We start from the raw sequence: 20,161 nt of genomic DNA on the forward strand, positions 1-20,161 counted from the left end.
CCCTTTGTATTCCAAACCCCTCCCCTGTACTGAGCTCAGGATGTTCTGGAAGCCTCCATCACCTGGCTGCCTTTTGAGTCTCAAGCCTTTGGGCCTCCCATAAGTATGAAATTAAATTTGTTTTTTCTATTAAGCTGTCTTATATCAATTTAACTACTAGACCATCCAAAGAACCAAGAAGTGAAGATAGAAATCTTTCCCCATCCCTAAAGCTCAAGCCCCTTTAAGGCTCGGAACCACGGCCATTTTTCTGGTGATAAAGACCCGTTTCTACGACAGTGTTTCCCCAAGTATGACATGTCTACAACCTGTGGGATACAATGTGGCTTTTAATAGAACAAAGACATCACGCCAAATATTATGGGCCTCGACGATGATTCTCCCCCTGTCCTATTCAAGCCAAGGAGAGAGTTTCAGCTTCATGTAATACATCTCTAACCCTCTCGCATTGGTTAATTTCTGTTTTGTTTTGTTTCGTTTTGTTTTCACCAGAGAGAGAGAGAGAAGGTCTGTGGCTCAAAGCTTTTGGCAGGTACTAAAGCAAGCATTTAATGACATTGTTTTCAATGTTATTTATTTGAATGATGTTCTAATGGTGCCAAGTACTTTTAGCTTTCAATTTGGGAAAGCATGTGTGGTCTAATGAAATATAGTTTTGGTCTTTGTCCCAGGTCTTGGCACATCACAAGATACTTAGCATTCCCCAGTTGATAGATAGGAGTGCCTTTTCTTATTCATAATGAGCTCCTTTCAACCAAACCTGAGTTTAGGTGAATGCCATAACTCTTGGTATTCCCCCTAGATCAGTGGTCGGCAAATTCATTAGTCAACAGAGCCAAATATCAACAGTACAATGATTGAAATTTCTTTTGAGACTCAAATTTTTCAAACTTAAACTTCTTCTAACGCCACTTCTTCAAAATAGACTCACCCAGGCCGTGGTATTTGTGGAAGAGCCACACTCAAGGGGTCAAAGAGCTGCAAGTGGCTCACGAGCCGCAGTTTGCCGAGCACAGCCCTAGATAACCTCTGGATGGGGGCTGGATGCCATAGAAACCAACCATGTGGGGAGAGAGTTGGAATTTTAAGTGTCCCTCTCACCTCCCCATTCCCAACCTCCAGGGAGCTGAGAAAGGTTAGAATTGAGCGCAACCACCAATGGTCAATGACATAATCAATCATGAATATTTAATGAGACTTTGATTAAAATCCTCCACAACAAGGTTCAAGGAACTCCCCAGATGGTGAACAGATTAGATTTGCTTCAATGTAGGGAGGGTGGCACTCCTGGGGAAGATGTAGCAGCTCTGTGCCCACTACCACCCACCCCAGGGCCTTGCTTGGGCATCTCTTCCAGGTGGCTGTTCCTGCCTTGCATCCCTTCTAATAAAACAGTAATCATGAATACAGTTCTTTCCAGAACTCTCTGAGCAGAGTCCAAGGTGAGGCTGGGGAGGAATCATGAGAACCCCCGAATGGGGATGCAGGACTCGTGACTGGCATCTGAAGTGACAATTCTTGCAGGGTTGAGCCCTTAAATCTATGGCATCTGATGTAACTCTGGGTAGTCAGTGTTAAATTGAATTGAATCGCATCCAATTGGTATTGGGGAATCAGAAAATGCTAGAATGAAATAGTTTGCTATACAGTTTCTTATGGGAATCTTTTCAGTATGCCAATGTAGGTATTAAGAAAACATTACATAGATGGTGTGGAAATAAGGCAAGATTCACGAAGGTGATACTGGAATATTGGAAGTTTAAGGAGCTATTTACTACGGTCAGGGGCAGGATGGACTTGCTGTCAATGATTTCTCCAGGGGAAACGCCAAGGGTATGAGATGTTTTCAAAAGGGTAGGGGAGATGAATAATGATCCATTTGAGCCTCAAATCTACTGTGGGTCCCCCAAACTTTCCTAGCAACTGTTAGGGAACTTACGGAACTGGAAGTATCAATAACCATATATTATAAAATATCCACATAGGAGTCAACATTTACGACTACAAAAGCAAGTCTGCAAACCGTGCGTGTACAGCAGCAGCTGTGCAAGGTGATGTAACAAATATGCAGGGAGCCTTGGTTGACATTTTCACTCGCAGCTTAATGGTTTTCTTAGCTAATTGCTTTCATTAGAACTTCAGAAACATCAAAGGAGGTCTTAAAATTAGATTCGATTCAATACAGGGAAAACAAATGCAAAATGCGCTCTTTGTTTTTCCAGGGTCAGAGTTTCCTCATAGATCTGAGGACAGCAGCCATTAGTTAATTAACATATGAGAACAGTATTTTTGAAGGTGTTGTAAGCAGACCAGGAAATCAAAATCCCCTGAGTTTATTAAAACCGCAGAGCCCCCTTGAAGTAAGCTTTATATTGTAACAGCTCTCAAGGTGATTCTTTAAAATATTCAAGTTTGAAAATGTTTGCATTAATTTTAAAAAGGATCACACCAGACCCCCATTTCTTATGGCTCTGTCACTAACTGGCTGTGTGTCCTTGAGAAAGTCATGGAACCTCTCTGGGCCTTGATGTCCTCATACCCTGTGTCCTTCCACTTCAGTAAAGCCACCTTGCCCTGTTCAATGCTAAAAATCCAAATTTCAACCAAAAACTACAAGAAGCTCCCTTCCGGGGTTTAGAGTCTCACCACGTAGAGCTGTTTCCAGATGCTGCCCCACTCCCAAAGTGTTGTTGTCACTTCTTGTGCCAGAGGAATTTCTGCAGGAATGATGTTCTCAATATTTCTATTTAAGGTAGAAGAGAAAGTAGTGTGAAATTGGGACCCAGGTGCTAACAAGACAAAGTGCTGGCCCATTTGCATTAAGCTGCAGTTGCCGAGGGGGTCCTTGCTGTCAGGAGACTAAACTGCCTCCAACAGCCACACCAATTACATTATGCAAATGCAAGAGGCTTCCCTGTTAATGTCCTCCTTCACTGGGGTGGGCCCTTCAAGCTCATTATTCACGGTTAATTTAATTAGTACAGCTCAAAGGCAGTTGCCAATGAAAAGTTTGATTCTCCAAACTTACTGATACCCACTCAGAATCAGATCTGAGCATGAGTCCATTTGGATTATGGAGCCACACAAATAAACACAGGCACGAAAAAGAGGGATCACATCCACCAGGTCATGCTTTCAAAGCAGACAGGGCAGAGGTACCCCCTAAGCCACTGAAGGCCAAGCCTAGTGAAGAATGACAGGTACCTTCTTTTTTCAATGGTCACTTCCTTGATGTGGATAAAGGACTTGGGAAAAATGCCCTGTTGGAAAAAAGATAAGATAATATAGCATAATATACATACCAAAACATAAAGTATAACAGAATGACACATCCCCACAGAAATAACTGACCCCAGGTCCTCATGGCTTTTCCAAAAGCCATTACTGAAAAAATTCTCAAACTTTCAAGGAATAACCCCAGCATCCGCAGAGCAAGGGCTGGATTATAAATCCACCCATTTAGGTCCAGGTCGCCTCCAGTTCTCCATCCATTCTTCTAAACCCCACAATAGCCCTAGATTTCAAAGGATGCTCCAGCCCCATGTGATACATGGACTCTCAACGTATCACACAGGCCAGACAGGATTACTTGAAGGACTCACTCTAAGAGAGACAAGGCATCTGCCTGGCCTCTGTGCCCAGTCACCCTGCACAGTCGTGAGCAGTTGGAAGGTCAGGTCCTGAGCTCTAGCTGCAAGTGGACTCGTTTGATTTGAGATCTTTTTCTCCCTGGATTTATTTGATTGTCCATTAGAGAGCAAAGTAGTATCATGCCTCCTAACACACCACAGTCAGAAAGGAAGGAAGAAGCATCTATTATTATTTCCTTCCTCCAAAAGCTTGGCTCAGGTAATAAATGTTTATCAATTACTCGGAAATTCCTTCCTAAATTCAACCCATAGGCACAGGAGGGGCATCTGCCACCACTAGACATGGAGGTGAGCAGAGGAGCAAAGCGGGCACCTGCTCTCCGGGGCAGACGAATATGCTGTAATGTGAGGTTGGAACAAGGGAACTCCCCGAGGGCAAGGGCTGGCCCTGACTCTTCTCTGTCATGGTGATACATAAATGAGAAAATTATAAATGCCCAAACCACGCTACAAAAAAGCAGAAGAAGATAAATTTCAAAATTAAAAAAAAATGCATAGTATCATGGGGGCTCAAGGAAGGGAGAAATCAGATATGACTGGCATATTGGGAAAAGTTTCAGGGAGAAGAGAGCTCTAGAGGTTGGCCTTGAAGAATGAGTGGAAGGGGAAGTTGAGGCTCAGGAGTACCAAACTGAGAGGTGGGAAAGCACTGGACCCAAGGAGGGAGGGGTAGAACCTGTTTGTTAAGGAACAGCATGTCAAGATACCCAGTATTGTCCCAAATCAGAACAAATTCATCTTACCTGTAACATTTTGTGCTTTATGAGGTATCCCCTATACCAGTCTGCAAAGAGAAAACAAAGAAACAGGTCTCTCATTTATTCTCACAGGTCTGTTGCTGGTATTTTTGTTATTTTGTAGGGGTGTACATGTTTGTTTGTTTGTTTGTTTTCAACTAGCAAAGAAACTCCTGCAAACTGCATTGGAACTTAGATACAAACCAAGTCTGGAAGCCTCTGGGTTGCCAACATCTCCAGAAAGCATCTATAGATACAGGAATTCCACATAAAAGCACATCTCCTTCTTCTTTTGAAAAAAACAGAATGTTCCAGCAGGGTTGGCCAGTACCCTCCCTTGGCCACAGCTGGCTGGCTGGGAGGAGCAGCTGGTCCCTGAGACAAAGCAGGTGCCTCCAGCTCACCAGCAGCCACCCAGCCCCTCCCTTATCTCCATCACCTGCTGGGTCCTGTGTCCATGTGCATGTTTCAGCCTCTGCCTCAAGGACATGGAAAAGCTAAGGGAGTTTGGCAAACATCTTACCTAATAATAGACAAACATGTAAAATTGACCATACCTCCTCTACACCACCAGCCAATCAGGAGTGGTATGCAAATAAACCCAACAAAGATGGCAGTTGGTTTGCACACACAGGCTCCGAGTGATGAGGGTGGGCGGGAAGTAGGCATTCTGCTCCACCCCCAGTTTCTCAGGGCAGCATGGGAACTCCTGAGTTGAAAGAGTTGGCTCCCGGGGCCTGAGCGGAAAGGGACTGGGCCTGGAGTGGAAAGGCAGTGTCGGCAGCCAGGGAAAGGAAAGCCCATTCTAGCACAAATCTTTCTGCATCGGGCTTCTAGTCCTAAAATAATATCCCAGTTCTAACGGCAGCAACTGACATCTAAATATGATATGCAAAAAGTTAGTCATTACAAAACAGGCAAGTTCAGGGATTGGTAAAAAGACTTTTAAAAGATTCTTCTTTTTGCAGAAATAGCAAATGATACAATTAACACAAATCCAAGTTGCCCCCAGGCCTGAGACAAAAATGAACTTTGGCGTAGCAAGTACTGATGACTGTGATGAGCCCACCCACCGGCCTTTGAAATGAGTCAAGCACAGCCAAGTAGTGGCATTTGTCATCCCCGTAAATGTAAGGTGTCTGTTGGAAGCCTCATTAGCAAACCTTCATTCCCAGGCTGACATATTGTAGCTGAAATATGTTCTCCACAGAGAAGAGCAGGTCCTGAAGAGCAGGTCCCAGAACAAACAACTTACAATGCAAAGTCACTCCTCCCATCATGACACAGTTTGAGGGGCAGGGCTTAAAGCAAGTTCCAAAGCAACTGGGACCCACAGTGGCTCATATTTTGAGAGGAAGAAAGAAAGAAGAAGGGTAAAAGGAAAGAGAGAAGGAAAGCAAAAAGAAAGGAATAGAGGTTGGAGCGAAAGATTCTGAGGTTTGGAATCAAGTGCCATTCTAAGCACTCTTTGAATACGAAGCCTTTTAATCTTCATAACAACAATATGAGATAGGAACTGTAATAATCACCCCATTTTTGCAGAAGAGTGGTCTACCTGAGGCACAGAGAAGTTAAGTAACTTGCCCAGGGTCACACAGCTAGTGGCAGTGGCAGAATTTGAACATAAGCAGCCATCACGCCATGCTTCCTGTTTAATGTAGGAAGGAGAATGGTGATTGCCTAAGATCTTTATCCTCTCAGCACCCGAATCCCCAAAACCACATTCCCACCAAGCTACTTTCCAGCTGATTACTTCCGGTGGTGAAAATCTTACCCTCTACACAGCATGACATTCTATTTTCACTCTACTCTTTAATTTCTCCATAATTATTGGTAATAATTAGCCATTAATGACAGTACTTATCCTTTCTGAGTGCTTGCTGTGTGCAAGCAACTATGGTCAAGCTTTTTGTTTTGTTTTGTTTTTAATTATAAATTAATCTTCACAACAATCCTAGAAAGTCAGGACGATTACTGTCTCAATTCTACAAGTGAAAACAGAGAGGCACAGAGAGACTAAGCATCTTGCTCATGGTCACCCAGCTGGTGAGTGACGCAACTAAGATTTAAACCCAAGTATCTGACTCCAGAGAGGACACTCCAAAGCATTGCACAATAACAGTTCTTCCCCATCCCACCAACTTCATGTAAGAGTATTTCTGTAATATCACTCGCTACCATTTATTGATCATTTAATTCATGTAAAGCTGTATGCTAAGTGTTGTACATGCATTTTCTCATTTAGTCCTCATATCACTATTGTGGGCTAAGTATTAACATTCCCATTCTATAGGTAAAGAAGTAGAGATTCAAGTTAATTGATGTACTGGGTCAAATCTCTCAACCAACCAGGGTTCAACAGCATGTCTGCATGGCTTCAAAGCCAGCGTGCCAAGCTGTTCTGCCACAATGTCCCCTGTGAGATGAGCATAAATACAGATAACTGTCTCTTTGAGTATAAATACGGATAAGGGTCACTTGGTTGCAATGACCTGAATCTGCTTGATGGCCAAGGCCACCAAAATCCACCAGAAAGCAGGAAAACAATCAAGGGACAAAGAGTCCCTGCCCAAAGCTCATGCCCACATCTGCATCTCTGTCTCCGGGGCTCCATTCCAGGGACTTTGCCTGCTCTGACCCTTGAGACTCAGTTACTTGTGCACACTTGTAGGTTTCCTGATTCTCAGAACTTCGGCTCACTCCTGAGCATCGAATCTATTGACTTTTATCTCTAGAGACATATTCTGGCTCCCAGATGCAAGTTCAACCATCACTGATTGTCCACCTGCCATGTACCACATGGGGCTAGGTGCCTTCAGAAATAAATCCCAGTGATACTTGGCGAGAAGGGCTTACAACCATCTTCCCCTGCTAGGTGACAAGAGTGCATCAACTACTTCAGGGATGTTCTCAGGACTTACGCTGACATCTCCACCCTGCTGGATCACTGACCTCTGTGACCTTCTGAAGTCACAGCTGTACTCCAGTAACCTGACTAGGCAGATACCAATAGTAGGCACATGCACAGCCAAATCCTTGACAACAGACCTTGAGCAAAAGCAGGCTCAGTATAACACAGCTCTTACTCTACCCTAGGACTTGCCCCGGGGCTCATCTTTCTTTCCGGTTAAATACGTAATAGCAAGAGCTTTTGTGCTAATCCTGCCCGTGTAATTGCACTTCTTTTCCTAAATGGAAAATCAAGAAGTGCATTGTGGGGGAAGATGAGAAACAGGATTTTTTTTTAACCATTTTTCTGGACAATTACAAAGTGCCAAAATACTCCAATTGTCTGCTCTTCTCATAACCCAAATAGCAAAATGGAATGTACCTAAATTCTCTAGTCACCTAGGAGTTAGTTGCAGGTGGTGGGGAGAGGGAGGAGAGATTAAAAATATCCTAGCACACCAAAAAGGAGTCACAGCCTAGAGACCCAGTCCTCTCTCTTTCACCTCCCGGCAGCATGACGTTCGGTTGTCACCTAAGCCTCAGTGTTTCTGTGGTAGGCAGTTAGACAGACATGAGCAGAGCAAGGACGAAGGGCCAGGCACAGGAGGTCAGGAGGGCAGAACACCCTGGACACCTAGTGATGAAAAAGAACTGGCAGAGCAGATATTGGAAATGTTCACTTCAAGACCTGGCCCTTGGGATTCCTCTGCACCCTAGAATGCCTCCAGTCATGCAGGTGGGATCCCCTGACCTTTACTCTTTTGGCATGTGGTTGGTCATGTGGCGGACCCCCACCTGTAAAGAACAAGGGGGTGAGGGGATGGAGGAAAGCCCCCGCTAACTTCTATGCAGGAACAGAAAACAGAACATCCCCTGATAGGTCAGTTTGAAGAAGAAAGCAGTTAATTCCTCTCCCAGGGTTTAAAAAGGAATCATAGTCCCCTCCCTGCCTTTCCCCATCTCATCCACCCCCCAACCCCAGCTTGAAATTTCTCTTCCAATGTACTTTCTCTCTGCTTGCTCAAAAAAATTTTCTCTAGCGAGTTTGGGTCTTGGCTCTGAATTCTTTTTTTATCCAGAAATCAAGTACCTCGGTTGCTCAACCAGGATTTGGTTTGACCCCATGGGTCAGACACCAGGTGCCATTCCAAGCACTTACAACATTTCCATCTGTAAAATGGGGAAAAGAACAGCTATCCATAGAGTTGTTGCAAAAACTATTTTTAAAAAACAGGATTATGAAGGTAAACATGTCTGGCGAAGGTATAGAACCTTAGAAAGAAAGAAAACATCTCAATTTCAGGAAGTGTTACCCATAGTGTGGACAAAAACACAATGATGGAATAAGGGAAGGATAAAGAAGGAGTTTCAACTGCCTCTAAAATTTTTGTTTCTGAAAAAAATATCTGAAGTAAACGTGGGAAACGTTAATATTTGTTTTCCTAAAGTGGTAAGTGGCTGGGTGTATTTGACTTTCCTGTATGATTGAGATATCTAATAATACTAAGATCAAATAGAAGCTAGTACCTATCAGTAATTAAAACACATTGCGGACAGATCACAAGAATTCTCGCTTCCTATGACACAGTGTTTTATAAACTATCATACTTTAAAATGATATTAACTTATAAGAATATGTAATAAATAACTTCAAAATGCGACGGGTATTTAACTTTAAAGCGTACCTTTAACATTGATGTAAAACGTTTTTTGTACTCATTCAATAGAAACTTATCTGGCCACTGGCTAAAGCTAGCAATAAAACTACTGGTCTGCAATGTGTTAAGAGGGTGAGTTCTGGAACCGAAGCCTGGATTAGAATCAAGTTCTACAACTTATTGTCTGTGTGATCTTAGACACGTGGCTAGGATAGTGTATGCATCAGTATGGGACTTTCTCTGTTTTCCCAGAAAGAGACTCGGGTAGCAAATAGCTGAGGATAGAGCAGACATTTCCTCAGAAGGGCTTATAAGGAAGAGTCTGAACAAGCTGGACTACCCCCAAAGAACATCCCACTACCACAATCTATGCAATCAGAAGAGAGACAGAGACAGAGAGACAGATAGATCTTTGGAGGTGGCAGATGTGGTCACCCTAGGAGGGCATGGTTCAGCTCAAACCCAATCCAAGCGTGGAGGTGCAGTCCAGGAAATTCACTCAGAGATGTTGGGGGTGGCTGGCATCTCATTCCCCAGCTACATGGTGATGGGTGCAGGGGACAGGCTAGTGGAAGCTGGGAAGGCGAAGAAGGAAGGAACATTTCACCGGATATGGAAATGAAGTCTTCTTCTGAGATCCCAATAAGTGTCAGGAAAGATGTCAACCAAGCGCGACTGAAGGAAGTGACTCGGGGGAAAGGCATTGCTTTTTATGTTTATCCCCATAAGGAGTTCTGACTGCCCAATAAATGCGTACAGGTGTTTCCACATTTAAAGTCAGGACACAGAATGTTTATGCTGCCTCTGGGAAGAAGAGGCAGTCTGAGAATGGAATGTAGACAAAGAAATAAGCATTAGGGTGTCTAAAGCTCAGCAATAGGTATCTTTCTGAAATGTTTAGTTTATTATGACAACAAAATATTATCTTCATAATAAAAAGTTAGCCCAAATGCTTGAGCTCTAGAGAAAGAAAATTCATTCTTGTCTAAGGTTCCAGGGCAGGTTTTGTCTTCCTCATCTACCTGACTGAGTAAATCTCTTACTCAAGAGAGCAGGGCTAGTTTCACCCACCCCAGGCAAGGAGAGGGCTAGCTTCATGGTTCCCTGGCCACACTGTGAAGTTCCAGTGTCACTCTCTATAATGGGGGAGGAGAAGGAATTACCAACAAAGCACCTCAGACTCAGGCATGGAGCTGGCCAGCTTCTCTACATTCTCTCATTTTTCCTCATAACAAGCCCAGGAGCAAGGTGGTAATAACCTATTTCACAAGTGAGAAAATGGAAGCTTACCTACCTAGGGTCACTCAGCTGGTGGGTAGTGGAGCAGAGAATAACTTTCTGATTCAAAAGCCCATGCTCTGTCCACTTTTGGTGGGGAGGAGGGGTGTAGGAAGCAGAGATTTTCAAACAATTGAAAAGTACAAAAAAATGCAATTAGAAAAACCAGTTATTCACATTCCTATCACCTAAAATTAATCTTTGCTAATATCTGGAGATATGTGTTTTGAATCATCAAGACTATATTATTTTTGTCTAAAATTGACAGGTGCTATTATAAAGCATTTAAACTAAGAAGCAGAGTAGAAATATAAAAGCTAAAAGAATCATCCTGGATTTCATTACCCAGAAAAAGAAAAACACTGTTAATACCATTCCAGTTGACTTCCATTTATATTTAATACACAAAATGACAGATGGGTAAATAGATGAAATATTATTTTAAATGCTCTCATAAAAATCAGCATAGAGTAAAGATACTATGTATATACAAATCTCAAACTTAATCTTATTTGTATTTAACAGGAGAAAAAGAAGTGAAATTGAAGTAATTATTGAAACTTCAATTAAATGTTTCCTCTTCACAAAGAAAGATTTCAAAAAAATCCTCTAAAATGAAAATATTAATGAAAAGCACTAAAAGATTGGAGTAGTTATGGCTTTTTTTTAGCTACATGTTTTATTTCTAATTAAAACCAACTCTGTTATAAAAGTGATATCATGGAATTAATCTACTCTCTTTCATTGCTCTCCCTATTTCATAATTTTTTAAAAATACATTTTATTTGATTTCTGAAAGACAGGGAGTGGGAGAGAGAAATAAAAACATCTATGATGAGAGAGAATCATTGATGGGTTGATTCCTGCATGACTCCCACTGGGGATCAAGCTGCAGCCTGGGCCTGTGCTCTGATCAGAATCAAACCGTGACCTCCTGGTTCATAGGCCGATGCTCAACCACAGAGTCACACTGGTTGGGCTCCCTACTTCATGATTTCATTAGTTGTTTTTAATTGTCCAGTTTCCTGACAATTACATTCTTTTTGGTAGCCATAAACATTATGCCTTTTAATACTAATATTTATAAATGGATTCATCTGGACCCAATGTTCACCACTATTTCCTTTTCACAGCTTTGCAATTCTCATATTTTAAATTTTTCACTTATCTCTCAATTGGTTCAATTTTATTTTTCAAGTAGTGTGTACAAAGAAGGGGGCTATATGCGATCATAAATTTTTATCTGGGCAAGTCATGGTGACTAGCCACATCCCAGGCATGTCATTGTTTAGTAAAAGGTTTACAGTTGCCTTAAGCAAGCCCCGTTTATTGTATCTGTGCATCTAGGTTAACACACCTTTGTAATAAGCTATAACCAGCTTCAAGAAAGCACATGATCATGTTAACTCCATCATCAGCTTGCTTTCTCCCACCTCCATGCAATCTTCCTTTTGTCCTCCCAACATCTTAAATTTAAATGCAGAAAAGAAATTGCAAAACTGTTTTTCTCTAGAGCATTTGAGATCTTGCTCTGGGCATATATGGTTAGATTGGCTCAAATAAACTCTTATAAAAATTCTCTACCAGCTTAGACATTTCTTGTGTCGACAGTGGGTTTCTATAAGAGGGTTTTACGGCCACACCCAAGTTCTTTCTGGGTACAACGTTTTGACTAATTTTTGACAAACACTGTGGTTTTCACTTTTTGTAATATTTGCAGAGGAACCGTTTTTCAATCAGAGTCATAGGCGGAACACCCCATCTGCAAAGCAGACGTCACCAGGCCTGATCTCTGAGCGCTCAGCTGCCTAAGGCCCTTAGGGGGACCTTAGAATTCCATAAATTCTGTATGGAATTTATACCAGTGTGGGGGTGTGAGTCCTCAGACATGTAGGATCATTCTAACAGAATTCTGAGCATTATACTTTCAAACTTCTCATGAATTGACAATCACTTACTAAATAAATATGCCCAGATCTTATTAGAAATGTATCAGGGCTGCTTACCACAAGGATACATCAAAATAAGACTAATAAAATAGAATTAAAAGTAAAAACCAGTACCAAAGAGGCTAGAAGCAAGGACTTAAATCCCAAAGACAAATGAAAGTGGCTTGAGTCAGCAATTCTAGGCTTTGCAAAGGCCAGCTTCACCCCCCGTCGAAGTCATGGAAGACTGGCTACTAGCAGCCTGTGTGGTGTGTGCACTGCCCCCAAGATTTCTTCAAGGAAAGTGCGTGAAGAGTAAAATACTTGCCTTAATTTCAAAATGTAAGACAGAAAGCCTGATTACGGAGGCTTTCTCTCTGCCTTGGGAGGCATGGCTTAGTCAAAGAAAGAGTGTGGGTTAAGGGAATGGGGTGGAGACAATGGCCACTGGCTCACTGTGCAACCCTAGGCCAGTCATCTCTCCTCCCTGACCCTTGGGTCCTCACCTGAAAATGTGAGGTTCGTGCCTGTCTCTAACAGTTGCCTTGAGTGGCACCTAAAAGACATGGAGGAGAGCTATCTTGCTGTTTTTAATTTCATTCTTTACCCTTGGTAGACACTCAGAGTTTGCAGAGACACCCACTGGGCAGAGCTAAGTTTATAAGAAAGGAGGTGGGGTGTCGGGAATCACAGACCTGAGTCTTTAGGAAAGCATTCCCTCTTCCTCCCTCCCTTCTCAAACTCCCATACACCCACCTCCCCGTTTCAGTTATTCTGTGTATAAAAGGTTCTAATGTCAGACTGGGATCTTTTGAGACCTGGACACTGAAAAGTACATGGAATCCTCTCATATACAACCCAAAATAACACTAATTCTAAAACACAGGATAAAGGTAAAGAAGGTGAACCAATTTCTCATTTTCTCCATGATGACTCCTTTAAGGTGTTTTGAAATATTGAAATCCTCCCTCCCCCAAAAAATAAAAAATATTTTCTGTTTGTTTGCCTTTTGTGTGTCTGAGTCTGTGTGTACATGTGTCTGTGTGTGTGTGTGTGTGTATGTGTGTGTGTGTGTATGCATGTGCACCCCTGCAACAACCTGAAGAGCTGTCTTGCATGTTGGGTGTAGCTAATCCAACATTGGCGATGCTACCTGTTCCCCTGAGGAGTAACTGAACTAATGTGCTACACAGAACCTACCACAGGGCCTTCACCACAATGTGGGAAGAACCCAAAGCAGCTAGTTCTGTAAGCAACACCTACCTTCTCCTGGCTCTCTGTTTCCCCTTACCAGTAGCATACCTTCTTCTACCTGCTCCTCACTCCCACCCAGGGTAGGAGGAGGGCCTCTCTTGGGGCATTAACTGAGGACAGGGGCAGAGTGCTCAGCCCAGTCTTTCTTGCTCTGCCTGGCCACAGGAAGAGCACACTCTATGCCCTCCATAAAGTAGGATTATAAGCAGCCCAGGGGTGATGCACCTGGGAGAGCCTGCCTGACAGTGGGCCACACATGAGCAAGCTCATTTAGCTCTTAGACCCAAGCCATGTTCCCATTACCAATTTTATCAGTGACGTAGGTGATACATATCGAGTTCTAGTGGCCCAACTCATGCATGCAAAACCATTTGCCTTTGTGCATTCTACAAAGACCCCCTACCACCACCATGGGTGGCCACAGCCCACTAGACACTTGGCTCCATAAGAGGATGTAGCTCTGTGTGAAGAAAAGTCAGGGCTCCCAGCTGGATGAAGGGATAAGCACTGCTCCTGGGACCGGGTGCAAAGCCCAAACCACACCGTTGTGCACAGCAGCACTCCGGAATCAGGGGCATCATTTACTGGGCCTTTGGAACCCCAATTGTGTGGATTTTCCTTTGTAATGGGATCAATACTAATAAAGAATTGTATCTAGAAAGTGTCACAGGCCGAAACCACCCCATCAAACTACCCAATCAGGCCTTTGCTTCTAAACACAAATTCCTAAAATAAACACGTGTTATTTTCAATACATTCTAATTATTAACATTAGCAAAATGAATTTTACAAAGCTGCATGTTCCAACAGAGGGCCAGAGGTGCTGGGCAGCATGTGCTGGGGCATCCCAACACCATCAGCCACGGGGCCTGGCCTCCGAGGGACAGGGACTCACCTCCGCAGGTCTCCTGTATGCGCACCATGTCGCCGATCTGCAGGGAGAGCTGGGGGGCTCTGCTCCCTTGGAAGTTGTATATGGCTGTCAAATGGAAGAGAGACACAACCTGGTGAAACCTCTAGGTACTGAGAACCTCTGCTTCTTCCGGCTCTCCCTGCCCGAGTTTATCTGATGCCCAGGCAGACCACCTGGTCTAAACAAAACCAACCCACTGCCTACTCCCAGGAGTCAGCTCAGGCCCAGCCTGGCTCCTACAGGCCTCCACTCGTTAGCACCACGGTCTGAGTGACAAGGAGGGTGTTTGCACCCTCTCCTGTGGGTTGACCTCTTACTAAATATGCCTAGCATGTGCTCAGCACAACTTCTCATCTCATCCTCACAGCAACCTTGTGAGTTTGGCTATGGAGACAACAAGGGAAATGGCATTTCAGGGAGAGGGAACGTCATGGGCAAAAGCCTTGAGGAAGGAAGAAGACACTTGAGAGCATAAATAAAATTACTGTAGATGGAATATGATAAGAGGACCCTTTAGTCCTCAAGCCAAAAATCTATCCACTGAGCCAAACTGGCTAGGGCTGCAAAAGATTCACTTTTCATCCAAAAACAAAAATAGAGTGAAAGTGAAATAATTTTTAAGTTCCACACATAAAATAAAGGAGAGCTGTGGTGGGTATACTAATATTAAACAAAACAGTCTTTAAGTAAAAAATCATTATTATAAGAGACAAAGAAGGACATTATATATTGGCAAAAGAGTCAATACACAAAGAAGATATAGCAATCATAAACATACACATACCTAATAATACAACGCTAAAATATATGAAGCAAACACTGGTAAAAATTAAAGGAAAAAATAGACAGTTCTACAATAGTAATTGAAGACTTCAAAACTCCATTAACAATAATGGATACGACAACTAGGCATAAAAACCAATAAGAAGAACTTGACCAAGACTGTAAATAAGCAAAAATTACAGACATATACAGAACACTCCATCTTACAATAGCAGAATACACATCTTCTCAAGTGCATAAGGAATATTCTTCAGAATAGACCATATGTTGGGCTACAAAACAAGTCTTAAGAAAGTTTCTAAAAACTGAAATTATACAAAGCGTCTTTTTCAATAACAAAGGAATAAAGCTGGGAATGAATACTAGAAAGAAAACTGGAAGATTCATAAATATTTTTAAATTAAACAGCATACTCTTAAACAACCCATGGATCAAAGAAGAGCTCACAAGGAGAATTAGAAAAAGTCTTCAGACAAATGAAAATGAAAACACAACCTACCAAAACTTACAGATTCAGTGAAAACAATGAGCACATCAGTGAAGAGACCTTGGACAAGAAATGAGATCAGAACCCTCCTCAAACATAAACAAGAGCCATTTATAATGTTGATTCCTTGTTAAATGCCCTTTTATGTTGTCATTGCATGAGGTAGATCCTATTCCCATTTTACAGATGAGGAAACTGAAGTTCAGAGGGTTGAGTGGATTACCTATGCTTCCCCTTTACCCGCTTGGTGGTAAGTCACAAAGCCAGGACCCAAAGCCAGCCCTGTGTCTTGTTCATTCTCTGCACCCATTGCCTCCCCACTACACCTGGGCAGCAGGTGTTCAGGTGTTCACCAGATCCTACTTCCTGCTTCAGTATTGCCACATTCTCTGAGATAAAAGGAGAAACTTGCAGGCTACTTAATTTGAAGACCTAAACACATCAGCCCTTTCACCAAGGAACCAACTAACCTTGTAGGCATTTGCAGGGATGGGAGGTCTTAATCCTAAGAGATGCTGAATCGTGTAAGTTAAGAGCCAATGTCTCTGGAGTCAGACAGTTGTGATTCTTGAGCCCAATTCTGCTACTTATCAGCTCTGGCCTCACACTCACAGCCACAGCATGTGATTGCACAGGTTTTGCCCTGCATAAGGCCACCTAAAAGGGAGCAATGTAGGCTGACACCCAACCAGTAATCTGCTTGCCAAGGCCTGGGCCTACCCAGGTACTCTGTCTATCAGGGGAAGGGTGTCTTTTTGTAACCCACACAAAGGCACTGTATGGGCCAGTTGTATTATAGCCTGCTTGAGCAGCATCTTCACCTCCCTGAGCCTCAGTTTCCCTAATGTAGAATGGAAAAAATTATGGTCCCTACCTCACCAGGGTTCCTAGGAAACTCAGCTGAGATTAACACACAGATAAGGCCTGGCTCCATGTCTGGCCACAGTAGCTGCTCCACAAATGACAGTCACTTCCCTTTTTATGAGCATTGTAAAAGCTCCTAAACAATCCACTCAGAGCTCTTTCAGAGCTGTCTTTATGTCACTTTTAAATCTGCTTTCCTGCACTCTGCAACCAACGACCCTGTGGGTCAACACAATAAAATTAATCTTTTGTCCAAAAGAGAACCTTGACAAGGCCTTCAGGGGAGCCAGAATTTTCTTCTCCCGCATAAACACGGCCGGTTTCTTCATTCCCTCCACGCGTGGCCTGATTTCAAGCCCTGTCCCCACAAAGGCTGCTGGCAATTGGGCACACTCCAGATTGCTGGTGCCCCATGTCTACAGACTGCCCACCCCCTGCTCCCTCTAGCCCCAGAGGTATGGCTAAGGACCTGCCTGCCGCAAAGCTGGGCAGGAACAGAGAAGCAACTGAGGTTTACAACAGAAGCAGAGCATCCATAACATATGTTTGCTCCTGGAGTACTAGCAAATTAGGTCTGTTCATCAGATGTTTGGAGGGTGGGGTGAGAGAGACGGTGCTGTTCCCTGTCTCACCCCTGGTTTTTCCTTGGAATCTTCCACATGCTCTGTCCAGCTCTGTTAGGTGGGAAGATCCCAATCAATCAGTCTTGAATGGGTCTTGAAACTTGATATTCAACATGCAGCTCTGTATACATTCCAAGGACTCATGCCTTATGAAAATAAAAGTAACTGACTTTGCCCTGTAATTTATAAAGGTATTTCTGCTTGCATAAGGCCTTCTGTTCTCAAGTCTCCATTTGGGGAAAAGTAGACATTACTGACAAAGGAAGTGGCTTTACACAGCAGTACCCAATTACGTTTTCTAAATGACTAACAGGAAACTTTGAACCAGAATGCCACTCTGCTGAAGCCTGATTGCTTATCTATGACACTCCTTGAGTTGCTTCTGACCAGTGGAAGAACAGGACACCTTCTTCTCCATTCACTGCAGGCCTAACCCCTCTCAACTTCTGAGTGAGGGATGAAAAGGGAAGAAAAACACAAGGAAGATATAGGATAGAGAATAAGTGAAAACTGTTGAAATCATAACCTGCCCCATCCCAGCCATGCCCGCCTAAGGAAGACAGACAAGTGGGATAAGGATTTCCATAGACATCCATCCCAGCTTTCCCTTTCATACAAGGTCTCCAGCCCTGGAGAATACAAATGCTTCCCCAAGGAGGATTTCACCTGAATCCCAATGCTATGCTCAGCAACCAAGTCCACTTTTGGTGACTGAGAAGCCCACCCAGACTAAAATACATATGGCGTTCAGCCAAGGATCAAAGAGTGTTTCAAGTACTGGGTCATCGAATCCAGTGAGGACTCTCATGTTGGAAATCCTGGGTGGACAAGACAATAGCTACTTTGAGGCAGGTGAGTCTTCCAACAATCCTAGGAATTGGGTCTACTAATTAGTCACCAATTCTAGTTAGCATACAGAAGCACATATGGAAGCACCCAGCTTACCAAGAGCCCAAATTAATAAGAAAAAAGTAAACAGCTTTGTTATATCACACGGCTCATAGAAACAAGGGTGGAGTCTCTGTGCTTCTTTGCAATGTTAGAGAAGGTAAACAAGTTATCTACCAGATAGATTAGAGAGACAGAGCAGACAGAGCAATTCAGAAGTTTAGATTCTAACCTGTATACACACTGCTTCCCCCAAAATGGTGAACAGATTTATTGAGCATGTACTATGTATCAAGCATATGTGATTTTTCAACAGATATCCACTTGAGCACCTACTGTGTGTTAGGTACTGTCCTGGTTACTAGGGTTACAGTGATAGATAAGACAGACAAAAACCCCTAGCATTTTTCTTTTCTTTTTTTTAATGTATTTCTTTATTGATTTCAGAGAGTAAGGGAGAAGGAGAGGAAATCATTGACCAGCTGCCTCCTGCACGCCCCACATTGGGGATCGAGCCCGCAACCCAGGCATGTGCTCTTGACTGGAATCGAACCTGGGACCCTTCAGTTCTCAGGCTGACACTTTAGACACAGAGCCAAGTCAACTAGGGCCCTAGCATTTTTCTTGTATGAACGCATTTAATCTTCACAGTAACCTGCAAAGTATTAGCCTACATATAACGTGCGAAAAACTCAGAGATTAAGTGGTAGAAAGTGGATTCAAACCCAGAACGATGTCCTAATTCCTTGATTCCTTGACTAGCCCATTGCTGATATCACAACTGTGTGTGTGTGTGTGTGTGTGTGTGTGCGCGCGCGCGCGCGCGCATGCTGAACTTACTCATTTCCTGTCTTCTTCAACCTCAATAAGTGTGGAGACTGAAGCTCCCTTGTTGACCACTCAGGACCTGGTCCAGAGTAGAAGTTCCATCAGTATTTACTGAGCTTTAATAAACACTTGTTGCTGAAGGAATACAAATATGAAGGGTAAGTATGTCCTTTCTTCTGGATCTTTCTTGCATTTCTTGAGTTTACTTCAACAGATGCTGACTCAGCTTGGCTGCCAATTGTGACTGCAGCCACCAAGCACCCTGTGACCCTCTAGGATGGATTTGTACTTCACCTGGGGCCCTGCCATTTGCTGACATGCTTGAAAACAAAAGATTTGGCAAACACCAAGTGTTAATAGAGTTTGGGCAAGTAACTATGTAAGAAGAACAAAACAATAATAGAGAAAAAGAATGTAATTGCCTAAAGTTCACTGTTCTAGTCCCCAAGTTAAGTTTTGGATTGTCTCCACTCCAGGGGAAAATAGAACTGGCCGGCAGGTCCACTTCAGATTCAAGGGAAGCACGTTCATTGAAATGGACAGGCAGCTGGCCTGTGTCTACAGCCTCAGCACGGAGGCAACATCCTGGTGTTGCTTCAGGTGAAAGAGATGACCCAGCAGGAGTGTCAGGCAGCAAGGCCAGAGCTCAAAAGTGATGCAAGTCATCAGTGAATGAGCAGGAGAATCACAGCCAGAGGAAACCAAGGAGGAGGTGGTGTTCCTCCATCAAGCAAGAGAGGGCAGAGAAAGGACAACCTCTGCTGAGCACTTTCTATGGACCAGACACTCTTCCAAGGGCTTTAGCCACAGTCACATACTTAATCCTCACCACAGTTCTTGTGGTGGGTGTAAGCATGGTGAGCTCCATTTTTCAAATGAGAAAACTGAGGTTGTATAAAATCAAGTGAGTAGCCCAAGGCGACACAGCTAGGAAGAAGCTGAACCAGAATTTCACCCCAAGCAGGCTAGCTCTACGAGCACACTCCCTAGCCCTTGCACATATAGCCACTCACTAATGGGTGTGTATTAGCAGCTGCTCTTTGCCACGTGCTTATTGCACCCCTATTGGATCCACAAATGACCATCTGGGCTGCATATCTCTGTGCTCAGTTGTTAGTGGGCCAAAGTGGCATTCCCAACCAACGAGAGAAAAATTGGGATTCTTCAAAGTTCTCTAAAGTGATGATTCTCGAGAAGGGATAATTTTGCCCACATGGGAACATCTATCAATGTCTAGAGGCATTTTAGTCATCATAACCTGGGCATGGGGGAGTAGAAGAGCTCCTAGCATCCAACTGATAGAGGTTAGGGATGCTGCTAA

The 20,161-nt window shown here is 43.3% G+C and overlaps 1 protein-coding gene across 3 annotated transcripts in view; it reads right to left on the minus strand.

Annotated features, from left to right (window-relative positions):
* The window catches only part of DOCK2 (dedicator of cytokinesis 2), a 355,728-nt gene that overhangs the window by 326,541 nt on the left and 9,026 nt on the right, over window positions 1–20,161 (minus strand). For 2 of the 3 annotated variants that reach the window (XM_036423738.2, XM_036423737.2), the window contains exons 2-5: window positions 14,350–14,433; window positions 4,394–4,434; window positions 3,205–3,260; window positions 2,647–2,743 (exon numbers count right to left, since the gene is read on the minus strand). In XM_036423738.2, coding sequence (XP_036279631.1) covers window positions 2,647–2,743; window positions 3,205–3,260; window positions 4,394–4,434; window positions 14,350–14,433 — 278 coding nt within the window. The remainder of the gene's footprint in view (window positions 1–2,646; window positions 2,744–3,204; window positions 3,261–4,393; window positions 4,435–14,349; window positions 14,434–20,161) is intronic. The other variant, XM_036423739.2, reaches the window with a different exon arrangement.

This window comes from Pipistrellus kuhlii, unplaced genomic scaffold (assembly GCF_014108245.1).
Source record: "Pipistrellus kuhlii isolate mPipKuh1 unplaced genomic scaffold, mPipKuh1.p scaffold_m20_p_8, whole genome shotgun sequence".
NCBI lineage: Eukaryota > Metazoa > Chordata > Mammalia > Chiroptera > Vespertilionidae > Pipistrellus > Pipistrellus kuhlii.